General features: G+C 33.7%; 1 protein-coding gene across 3 annotated transcripts in view; it reads right to left on the bottom strand.

Moving 5' to 3' along the window:
- Nucleotides 1-12,474, bottom strand: part of LOC123534578 (calcium/calmodulin-dependent protein kinase kinase 1-like) — an 88,698-nt gene that overhangs the window by 57,602 nt on the left and 18,622 nt on the right. The window contains exons 1-2 of one of the 3 annotated variants that reach the window (XM_045316878.2): nt 1,452-1,816; nt 6-281 (exon numbers count right to left, since the gene is read on the bottom strand). The exons of 1 other annotated variant lie outside the window; for it this stretch is intronic. In XM_045316878.2, the coding sequence (XP_045172813.1) occupies nt 6-52 (47 nt within the window). In that variant the 5' untranslated portion in view covers nt 53-281; nt 1,452-1,816. Of the gene's footprint in view, nt 1-5; nt 282-1,451; nt 1,817-12,474 lie in introns of those variants that run through there. One more of the 3 variants, XM_045316883.2, reaches the window with a different exon arrangement.

Below are 12,474 nucleotides of genomic sequence, written 5' to 3'. Positions count from 1 at the left end.
ATTACCTGCCCCTTGAACGGGCTGACAGCCTCTCTTTATACCTCGCATACATCAACAATGCTTTATTCCATCCAACTTAATTCTTTTCATGTTTATATGTTCTAAGCATAATTTCTAAGCTTGCAAACAGTTTCTTCTCAAACCCTACATTGCACTTGGAATTTATTCATCTGTACAATTCATCTTTTATGTATGACCTTCATAAAAAATACCTTTGTAATAGAACTTTTTATTTATCACCCTGTCCTTCAAACAGTTTGCATTACATCAAAAGCTTTTTCCTAAAAGAGAAGTCAGACATACTTTTGATGGAGTATTTATTTTGCATTTCAAGAGATTACCTTTTAAAAAACCTGTTTGTACACCTCAATAAATAGCAGGATGAAATTAGATAAATAATAGTTGTGTAAAATAATAAAAATTGCTAATTACAAATTACTAATTTCATAATTTGTAGGGATTAGTCTATATAATTTACTTTATGTTTTATGACATTTTGATGACAGCTCTACATTAAAATCAGTGACTGATTACTCAGTGAAAAATAACAAATGTTTTTTTCAGTCTGTAATTAATTACTACTGAAATGAATGGAGACAGGGGTGTCTTACATGAATGAAACATTCCCAGGAGTACTTACAAGTACCAAATAATTACAAGTATCTTCTTAATGCACCTTGGGAGTTAGTAGACTTAAGCGTTATAAGAAGCCATATTAGTTTGGAATAGTTTTATAAAACACATACTGTCATTTTAAACTTGTACACTGGTCACAAAGGCAGAATCAATCATGTCCAGCATGATAATTAGTGTTAAGTTTTATTGATTCTGAAGATGTTTTCTTTTAACATTTTGAACTACACCTTTGTTTTCTGTATTAATCATGTCTCAGACTGAATGCAAATGCTAAACTACTATTTGATTTAAACCCCTGTTTTAAAGCAAATAATCCCTTGTTTTTTTTTTGTCACATAAATCTAGCAATATGTCTTTAAATCCTCTTTAAATTCACTACTAATGTTTTAACATTCCATTTTATACAAGAAATCACTCCAAATGTTTTGAACTGACTGATATTCACAGAATATTATCAATATACAACTGAACTGTTGAAGTACTAGGTCATGTAACATTTATGTTTACTTGTCTATCCGAGCATGAAAATTTATATCATTTAAAATTGAAAGAAGAAAAATTGTATTATAAGGGCTTTAAAAGGTGTCAAGTTATTTACTATGACAATGTTTAACTGCCTCTTCAATGCCTATGGAAGCCGACACTTAAAATCAAAATGATCGAAGACTAAAATTGCTATCTATTCAAAAAAGTTTTATCTAGGGCACAATAAAAATGGTAACTGCAATCAAAATATTTACTGTTACTACAGCTTGGTGTTAACCATTATAGGTATTGCTGTTAGCATACTGTTAACTACCGAAAGAGAAAAATACCTTAACATGTTTTTGAGGTTCAACATACACCTTTATCCATACAATTTCAATCTCCAGCCTGTCAAAACACAAATATTCTTTTCTCCTTAAATTTCTATTTAATAAAGTCCGGATGTATCTAATAAAATACTTGTGCAATTTAAATTACGAGGACAGCCTAAAACGCGGATATAAATCATTTTAAAAATATTTTAAAGCTTCACTGATTTTTCAGTTATAAATATTTTTAAGACTCAAGACCAATTAGGTATCCTTTTCAGATCCGTTTTCAATATTTCTCATTTCTCCTTACATTTTTGCTTCATTGCACTAATATCATGTTTTGCACATTTTCATTTTAATTTCCTTGTTTAATCCTACTTTACGTGGGTTGTATATCCTGGATTGTGAAAGGGATATCTACAAGCTAATCATGTATATTGGGTTACTACCAGCTTAGTGATTTAAGTAAATATAAACATATTATACTGGGCTACAATATTATTAGCAATATCATGTTAACCTTGAGGTAAATTTTCTTTAAAGATAGGCGGTAATAGGTAGCTAGTAATTTAATCCTATATAGACTTTTTATACGTATTGTAATTCTGCGTGTGATCCTGATAACCTCATAAAATAAAAAAACTGGGCATTTGTCCACAAACTTTGATCGAAATAAGATACCAAATTGACAGTCAAATTTTATTGACTTATGAATAACCCCTCATTATAACAGAAAAAACAATCTTTTCTGTTTCCATTTTTTTCAGCGAATTCCCCTGAGTTTACTGAAGATCCAGTCTGTCTGCATATTAAAGTTATCTTTTTTTACGCTGTTTGCTCCATGCCAGTATAATGGCATTTCTCAACAGTAATTCCTTAAAAGTCCTGCATTGCTTTTAATATTGTGTTGCATAAAAATAAAGCTATTATCTAAGGTGGAGAATTTCAAGATTCAATTGTTGAAAAGGCAATTCTTTTTGAAAGCTTTCCGGAAGCTCATGGGCATAAAACAACAACAAATGCATGTACACATGAACCCTGCAGAAGATTCAGTCCAACCATTTCCTTCATTACCAAAACTCTATGTGGTATCATACAACAAGAGGGTCATGATGACTCTGTACCACTCACCATAGCTTCAGAGCTTAGAGATATAGAACAAGAAACATTTCTAAAAAATAACTTTCAAAACTGGCCTACAAAATTCAGGAGATTTTCAAAGTTTTCTATAATACCATATAAGAAAACTTAATAGCCAACCCTGGCAGCCATGTTGATTTTTTTCATTCCTAACTGTGGGTCATTTAAAGTAATTTCAAAATTGCAGCAGATGATTTTGGTAAACTTGTTTGAAGATTTTCTCGTGCAGCCCTTATATGCAACCAAATGGAACAATAAGAACAACTTTGGAAGAGACGACCTAAGCAAAATTCTGATAAATACAAAAAAATCTTTTTTGTAATAAATAAATGCTTCATCAATCTTGAACAGTTCAAAAGATCCTATTTGACAAACTGGAAAATGAACAACATAACATAATTATGCTTAGATTGTCTTGTCATCATGCTATTGTCAAATTTGTATTTGAAATTGTACATAATTTTGAGGCTCACTTGGAAGATTGGGCATGCCTAACAGTGTTGCCTCAATAAATAGTCATCATTATTATTATTATTAACCTACATTAATGGTCGGCCTAGAGTTGAAAGTTTTCCTTAGACGTAAGTCGATTAGACTTACATTAAAAATATATTTCAAAATGTTTCTCTGTGTTATCTGAGCATGAAACTGCTTTAACTTAACCTCTTACTGCATCAAGGTGCTATTATGTGATTTTGACTTTTTGTTATAAAATACTTTTTTGTATTTACTTTATTGCAAACAATTTGGCAATGTACCCCTGTTTTTGACAGGTGATATGATTAATTTATCATAGGATACAAATAATTATGCATATATATCATTATTAACATTTAAGTATAGATTTAGTGCTATGTGCATTAAGGAGGTAGGTTACCTTGATATTTGTAAGTGCGCATGTCCAACCGAAAGCTAACGTGACGATTTACGACGACGTTTAAGACAAACTAAATGTGTTTGTATATCCATTCTTCTGGAAATAAATCTTGAACCTGCCTCCAATCTTATGTTTAATGGTTTAATAATGCAGAAATAATGAATGAATTGCAGCAGAAACGCTTCAAAACATTGTTGCCTTAAAATGATGTCATTGACGTCATGACGTTACGTGTCAGTTACCACGCAAAATTAATAGCTTTTATTTTGAAAGTACGTTATTTTGTGCTTTTTCTTTATCTGAACTATTTTTAAACAGCCATTATTTGCTGAAATACTCTGTCTTTTGCTCTGAAAAATGATCAATATTTTGCTTCTTTTATGTAATTATATTGAAATGTTATGTGGAATGTAAGAAAATGGATGATGGTAACTGAAGTGATTGGGAATATAGTTGGCTGAAAGGTAACTTATTACGGTCATTTACAAATAAAAATTGGGCAGTTTGATTTGTTATACCTATTTCCCAGTTTCCGTTGATAATTTGTTACTTAAATACTAAAACTTAGCTCTAAAATTGTTCAAATTTCAGTATAAAATTGTGGTGTCTTGAATTAAATTGATGTTACCATGGAAACGAAGCCCTTGACCTATATGTCTAATTGTAAAATTCAAAAGCGTTGACACTAGTCTATTTAAGGAACACAGCTTCGGCTTTTTATTTTCATTTCAACAATATCCATGAGAATAATAGCAGCATGCAGAACGATTTTTCAATAAAAATGTCAGACGACGGGCACTGCTGTAAGTATTTTAAGATGTGAAATTTGTTAAATTAACTGCAATTCATACGAAAATATTACTAACGTTAGAAATAAGATGTTTTAAAGCTACATTAAGAAGAAAGATAATTTTATATAATATTTTTTTATAAGAAATTACGATAAAAAGCAACATATAAGCTATTTTAAACATCTCTGTTGCCATGGTTACTCTAAACTTTAAGAAAAACACAGTACCATGTAAAGTTCTTGGTATTTTGCTAATCATATTACCCAAATATTCCATGTTGGTCAATAACAGAATGGCACTTAAGCCGCCGAAAAACCCGTTTTCATACATAATTGTTGAAAAATGAGAGAAAATGCGTTACCATGGAAACACGAGCCCCGCGAATATACATTTTAAGCTTTTATTAGAAAGCTAATGCGCATACTAGTAAAACTATTAATTATGCATACTTCTACCGATAACAATGAAACCAAAATACACTTAAAAGTGTTAAATATCCGTATTTTCCTTCTTCTTTCTATATAAAATACCTTAAGAGGGTCATGTACTTCAAACCTGGATAAAAATTGTACTTGAAGGGTCAGAGATAAACGGAACTGAGATTGTAGCAGTTAAAACATTAAATTACACGAAATACAAAAAATCACTGCGGTTCAACTAATCTGAATTTACCCTGGTAACAGGTAACCTACCTCCTTAAAGGTGGATAATCAGATTTTGGCCATGTAACGGATTTGTTCGAAACTTTTAGCATCTGATCATTTACACTCATTTATGTTCACTTAACACTTAATACAAATTAGATTTTCACTGGAGGTATTTTTAAAATTTCATTTTCCTATCCTGGTTGCCCAACCAAGATAGAGTTATTTTATCATAAGTATAAATTTGATAAACATACTTTGCCTAAGGAAATGTATAAATATTAGACATATTGTAATAAATTTGTAAAATATTTGCATTAAAAATTATGTATTTAGATGGAATTCATTAGAAACGCAAGTTTGAAAAATTATTATTATCTCCCTTTGCCTATCTTGGTTGCGCAACCAAGATAGATTGGAAATAAATAAATTCAGAAGCTACACACAGCTTTTAAACTTGCATTTTGGTTCAGATTGTTCAATAGTTGATATGTCTATCAAATGCAAATGTAAAACTAGACATTGTATCGAAATAAAAAGAAATACCCAGCTTTTTATATACTTTCATATTAAAGGGGAGTAATTACAAAATTTTATAAAAATAATAAAATATACATTTCAAATAGGAATCTAACTCTATGTAATCGGTCTTTTTCTCCTTAAATAATTCTCTACCAGAATATACAAAAAGTAAAAAATGTCATTAAATGTTGTTTAAATGTGACTGACCACCTTTAAGTTCATGCATTAAAGAGCTAGTTCACAAAAGCAGCTTGATTCATGTTATAATCTGATACCGAAGGACATAACTGAACTGAATCTAGGTGTTGTTTGGCAAAAGGGGCCCTAACTCATGACATGAATATTCTAAATAAGATCATTTACATTTCTTGCACATCGGACTGGTTTTAACGGTGATTTTACCCACGCTGACAAAACCCATCTGCCCCCCTCCCCTCCCCCTCCCCCATTACAGATGACTTGTGCTGTTAATGGCAACTTACATTAGTCATGCATTCATTCATTCATAACATATTATTTATGGATTAAATACCTTGATAGTTGCTCTTGTTCCTTACAGTACTAATAAACTTTGATAATGTGGCAGTTGAGTCCAATAAGTCCAGGGGTGTTCAAAGATAATCTGACATAGATCTATTGCAAAGCAATTATTGGATTTACCTGTATTGGACAATAAACAGTCGATTGTATTCAGGTCAACTGCCACATTATCAAAGTTTATTAGTATGTTTCTCGATTCAAAACAAGTTAATTTTGGGAAAATACACAACATTAAGCCACAAATGACAAAACTAAACCGAAACATTGTTGTTGTGCATATCTGACATGTCATGACATCATTTTTGTTTATTGACGTTAATTTCCATGATGCTTTGTGTAAATACACTAATATAAGAAAGAGTTCTAAAAAGAAAGTATTTCCTTTTGCTGTGTTTATTCTATAATTTGCATAATGACTGTAATTGCAAGACAAGAGGGTCATGATGACCCTGGATCGCTCACCTGAGTAATATGAGCTACATGTTTCAAATGTCAAACTGATGATTTTTAGAAATTTTTTGGAAAATTTTACGATGTACAATCAAGTAACCCCTGGGGCTGGGTCAATTTGACCCTGGGGGGGTCAAGATTTGAATAAATTTTGTAGAGGTCCACTAGGCAATGCTACATGTCAAATATCTAAGATCTAGGCCTTCTGGTTTATTTTTAGAAAATTTTGAAGATTTTTCTATGTACAGTCAAGTAACCCCATGGGGCGGGGTCAATTTGATCCCGGGGGTCATGATTTGAACAAATTTTGTAGAAGTCTACTAGGCAATGATATATGTCAAATATCTAAGATTTAGGCCTTCTGGTTTATTTTTAGAAAACTTTTGAAGATTTTCCTATGTAAAATCAAGTGACCCCTGGGGCTGGGTCAATTTTGACCCCGGGGGTCATGATTTAAATAAATTTTGTAGAGGTCCACTAGGCAATGCTACATGTGAAATGTCTAAGCTCTAGGCCTTCTGGTTTATTTTTAGAAAAATTTTGAAGATTTTCCTATGTAAAATCAAGTGACCCCTGGGGCTGGGTCAATTTTGATCCCAGGGGTCATGATTTGAACAAATTTTGTAGAGATCCACTAGGCCATGCTACATGTCAAATATCTAAGCTCTAGGCCTTCTGGTTTATTTTTAGAAAATTTTGAAGATTTTTCTATGTACAATCAAGTAACCCCATGGGGCGGGGTCAATTTAAATCCGAGGGTCATGATTTGAACAAATTTTGTAGAGGTCCACTAGGCAATGCTACAAGTGAAATATCTAAGCTATAGGCCTTCTGGTTTATTTTAAGAACAATTTTGAAGATTTTCCTATTTAAAATCAAGTGACCCCTGGGACAGGGTCAATTTTGACCCCAGGGGTCATGATTTGAATAAATTTTGTAGAGGTCCACTAGGCAATGCTACATGTGAAATATCTAAGCTCTAGGCCTTCTGGTTTATTTTTAGAAAAAAATTTAAGATTTTTCTATGTGCAATCAAGTAACCCCATGGGGCGGGGTCATGATTTGAATAAATTTTGTAGAGGTCCACTAGGCAATGCTACATGTGAAATATCTAAGCTCTAGGCCTTCTTGTTTATTTTTAGAACAATTTTGAAGATTTTCCTATGTAAAATCAAGTGACCCCTGGGGCGGGGTCAATTTTGACCCCGGGGGTAATGATTTGAACAAATTTTGTAGAGGTCCACTAGGCAATGCTACATGTCAAATATCTAAGCTCTAGGCCTTCTGGTTTATTTTTTAAAAAATTTTGAAGATTTTTCTATAGAAATCTATGTAAGATCAAGTGACCCCTGGGTAATGATTTGAACAACTTTAGTAGAGGTCCACTAGGCAATGCTACATGTCAAATATCTAAGCTCTAGGCCTTCTGGTTTTTGAGAAGAAGATTTTTTAAGATTTTCCTATGTAAAATCAAGTGACCCCTGGAGCGGGGTCAATTTTGACCCCGGGGTCATGATTTGAACAAATTTGCTGGAGGTCCACTAGGCAATGCTTCACACCAAATATCTAAGCTCTAGGGCTTCTGGTTTTTGAGAAGAAGATTTTTCAAGTTTTTCCTTTCGGTTGCCATGGCAACCAGAGTTCTGCATGGAATTCAATTCTTTGAACAATATTTGTAGAGCTTCACCCAAGGAACATTCCTGTGAAGTTTGGATGAAATTTGCCTAGCGGTTTATGAGGAGATGTCATTTGAAGTAAAAGTTTACAGACGACGGACGCCGACGGTGAGTAATCCTAATAGCTCACCCTGAGCCTTTGGCTCTGGTGAGCTAAAAAACAATCTACCACTGGCTGTAGATGCAGATGGGAACTGCCAAAAACAATTACACTCAAACTGGATATTCCCATCTACATCTACAGCAAGTGACAGATTATTATAATCTACAGAATATACTGAACAGATACATTATGTACCTTACCAAAGACAACAAATAGTATGTTATAGTTACAGTATAATGTCTTTAAACAGCGTTTTCTTGAAATCAAGAAAAATACGCATTGCACCCTGATACGCTAAAGGGTCCAACTGCATATTAAACAGAACAAGAAGCAGATACAAACTTGCTTCGGAAAACATGCACATCTATTAAACACAATTTGTATTAATTAAGACACCACCTTTTCAGTTCCTTTTTGTGCTGTTAAAAGAACAAACTTAGTTGTATTAAGAGACCATTTGTGCTGAGAGACAACAGTTTTTGTTCTTCCATTCAGTGGTTCCTTAATGCAAGTTCTTTCAAGTGATGATTTAATAAATATATATTTAACAAACCTTTTCTTGTGTAGCTGACATACCCTCTTACCATACAGTTTCACCATACTGTCTGTGTACAATTTCATTTCCAACATTTTCCTACTACAACAAATATTCTTCTTATAAACTGTTCAGAAAGTCCAAATTGAAAATAATTTAAAAAATCGAACTTTTGTCTCCTTCTATTTTAATAAAGTGATATATCAACAAGTAAATTAAACTCTCCCAAAGTTTCAATTTATCTGCAACAAATGTCAAACCTACCAATACCATATTGTACAGCTGCTCCATACATATGTTAAAACGATTTTCAATATAGCTTATTATAACAGTTCTCTAAGGCAAAAGCCATTTATTATATCTACTATACTTACTTCAACATATTTGTTGTTATTTTTCAAAAAGTACCCTAGTTCCTTTCAACTACATGTATATCCATTATACATTAAAATTTGTTTAATCCATGAACTTCAAGCTAAGCAATGTAACCTTTAGGTTATATACCTGTTTTGGCTTTATTGTCCACACAGATAAAAACATTTATATAAATAAAGTAGATAAAGAATTTTTCAAATTAAAAACAAATTTTCTTTTAAGATCAATAAAAGGGAGGTAACAAGAAATAGTAATTTCAGTTGCAATGCCAGCAAACCAGGTTTTCAACCTTTGACATCTGACACTATATAATATCTGACAACTTGATATGAATGTAATGCCTCATACCATCACACTGGCTACTGACTTTTTGTTTCTCTGACTCACAGACTCTTAATTTCCACCAAAATGGAAATAAGATAAAATGGAAATTTGACAAATTACGGATTTTGATGGTACTACTTTTGCCAACAGTAAGCAGATACTTACATGCCAAAGACCCAGAAGGCATATAGCTAGTGCTTTTAGTGAATCTAATTAACTAACTAGACGATACTTTTGTAAAAAAGTGCATGTCTCCCCCAATGCATAGTCGTTTAGGCAAGAAGTCAATAGGGGACAGGAGCGAAAGTCAAAGAGACACTGATGGTTGGCTGCAATAGGGATCATCTACTTGGCATGTCCAGTCATACCACTGAGTTTCAACATTCTGGGCTTAGTGGTTCTCAAGTTATTGTTCAGGCTCCTGTGACCTTGACCTTTGATCAAGTCACCCCAAAATCAATAGGGGTCATCTACTCTGCATGTCCAATCATCCTATTAAGTTTCAACATTCTGGGTCAAGTGGTTCTCAAGTTAATGATTGGAAAGAGTTTTCTATGTTCAGCCCCCTGTGACCTTGACCACTGATGGAGTGACCCCAAAAACAATAGGGGCCATGCATCTACTCTGTAAGTTATATCACCCTTTGAAGTTTGAAGGTTCTAGGTCAAATGGTTCTCAAGTTATTGCTCAGAAATGGATTTCCATTTTCTGTCCACTGTAACCTTGACCTTTAATAGACTGATCCCAAAATCAATAGAGGTCATCTATTCTGCATGCTCAATCATCCTACAGGGCTCCAGATAATTTTTTTTGGCCTAGGAGTAATTACTCATCATAATTTTTGTGAATGCGTAAAATGGTAAAATCTGAAATTGACTCGGAGTAATTTTAACGCTGAAAAAACATAAATGAGAAAAAAAAACACAAAACAGTTTTATAACTATTAACATATTTATTGGGTGTAACACCCATGACTTATGTCAGGTTTTTGCTTTTTATTCACAATCAGTGTCAATCAAAATTTTACTTTCTGTCATATAGTCTTTCAAAGACATTTTGGTTGCATTTTGATGGTCAGTGGAATCACAATGCCTATCAATAGTAGACTTTTGGAGGTTACTAGAACCAGTGGACACAAACACATTTTTCATTTTACACTTTATGCATAATGCACATTTTAATTTAGTTTGTATAGGATTGCCAGAATCAATAACATTCCAAGGATATAATTCTTTCCAAACCGCATGCGTTTTCTCCGAAATTGAAACATGCTTCGGCTTCATACTCACTACGGTATCCAAAAGATTAACCAATATACCTTTTATTATGTTTTTTTTTTTTATCATTTTTTGTAGGTTGAAAGAAAGACTAAAGCGTTTTTTCACCTCTAGAAATTAGCAGTCTTTGAAAGAGACATTTTGTTTTTGTTTACTTCACACGGGAAGTTGATAATTTAAATCGACACCGCTTTTAAATACACTACAATACCATCAATATTAGCTAATGCACGCATTGAGTGTATAGTTTAACCTAGGTTTATAGAGATCATACGATGCGTGTATACGTTCAATGTGGGAGAATTAATGCTGATCGGCTATGTTACGTAGCGCATCCAGACGATTCAGATTTTGTTTTTACGCTAGTAAAAAAGCATTGTGTGCGTTTCTGTAATTTCATATACATTTTTATACGCTTAGAAATTATTAGACATGCGTATTTGCATTATTACTATACGTAATTTACGCTAATACGCATCTTATCTGGAGCCCTGATCCTATGAAGCTTCAACATTCTGGGTCAAGTGGTTCTCAAGTTATTGATCGGAAATGGTTTTCCATGTTCAGGCCCCTGTTACCTTGACCTTTAACAGAGTGATCCCAAAATCAGTAGGGGTCATCTACTCTGCATGACCAATCATCCTATTAAGTTTCAACATTCTGGGTCAAGTGGTTCTCAAGTTACTGACTGGAAATGGTTTTCTATGTTCAGGCCCCTGTGACACTGACCTTTAATAGAGTGACCCCAAGATCAATTGGGGTCATTTACTCTGCATGTCCAATCATCCTATGAAGTTTCAACATTCTGGGTCAAGTGGTTCTCAAGTTATTGATTGGAAACGGTTTTACATGTTCAGGCCCCCGTGACCTTGACCTTTAATAAAGTGACCCCCAAAATTAATGGTTGTCATCTACTTTGCATGACCAACCATCCTATGAAGTTTCAACATTCTGGGTCAAGTGGTTCTCAAGTTATTGATTGGAAACGGTTTTACATGTTCAGGCCCCTGTAACCTTGACCTTTAATAAAAAGACCCCAAAATTGATAGTTGTCATCTACTTTGCATGATCAATCATCCTATGAAGTTTCAACATTCTGGGTCAAGTGGTTCTCAAGTTACTGACCGGAAACGGTTTTCCATGTTCAGACCCCTGTGACCATGACCTTTAATAGAGTGATATTAAAATCAATAGGGGCCATCTACTTTGCATGACCAATCATCCTATGAAGTTTCAACATTCTGGGTCAAGTGGTTCTCAAATTATTGATCGGAAATGGTTTTCAATGTTCAGGCCCCTGTGACATTGACATTTAACAGAGTGACCCAAAAATCAATAGGGGCCATCTTCTCTCCATGATCAATCATCCTATGAAGTTTCAACATTCTGGGTCAAGTGGTTCCCAAGTTATTGATCAGAAATGGTCTTCAATGTTCAGGTGACCTTGACCTTTGATGGAGTGATTCCAAAAACAACAAGGGTCATCTACTCAAGCAGCACTACCACCCTATGAAGTCTGAAGGTTCTAGGTTAAATGGTTCTCCAGTTATTGATCGGAAATGAAGTGTGACGTACAGATGGACGGACCGAGGGACGGACGGACAGCGCAAAAACAATATGTCTCCCCCATGGGGGGGGGGGGGGGAGGGAGACATAATCAGCAAAAGTTGAGATGTGACTCATGTAAAGATTTTGCATTATGTAAGAGTATGAATAAAATATTATAGATCAATCTTAATTTCTTTCTCTCCTCCTATCCAGAATTTTTGTAAAACAAGAGGGCCATG

This window comes from Mercenaria mercenaria, chromosome 12 (genome assembly GCF_021730395.1).
Source record: "Mercenaria mercenaria strain notata chromosome 12, MADL_Memer_1, whole genome shotgun sequence".
Lineage (NCBI taxonomy): Eukaryota > Metazoa > Mollusca > Bivalvia > Venerida > Veneridae > Mercenaria > Mercenaria mercenaria.
The sequence above is the reverse complement of the archived record's forward strand: the minus strand, read 5'-3'. Positions and strand labels throughout refer to the sequence as shown.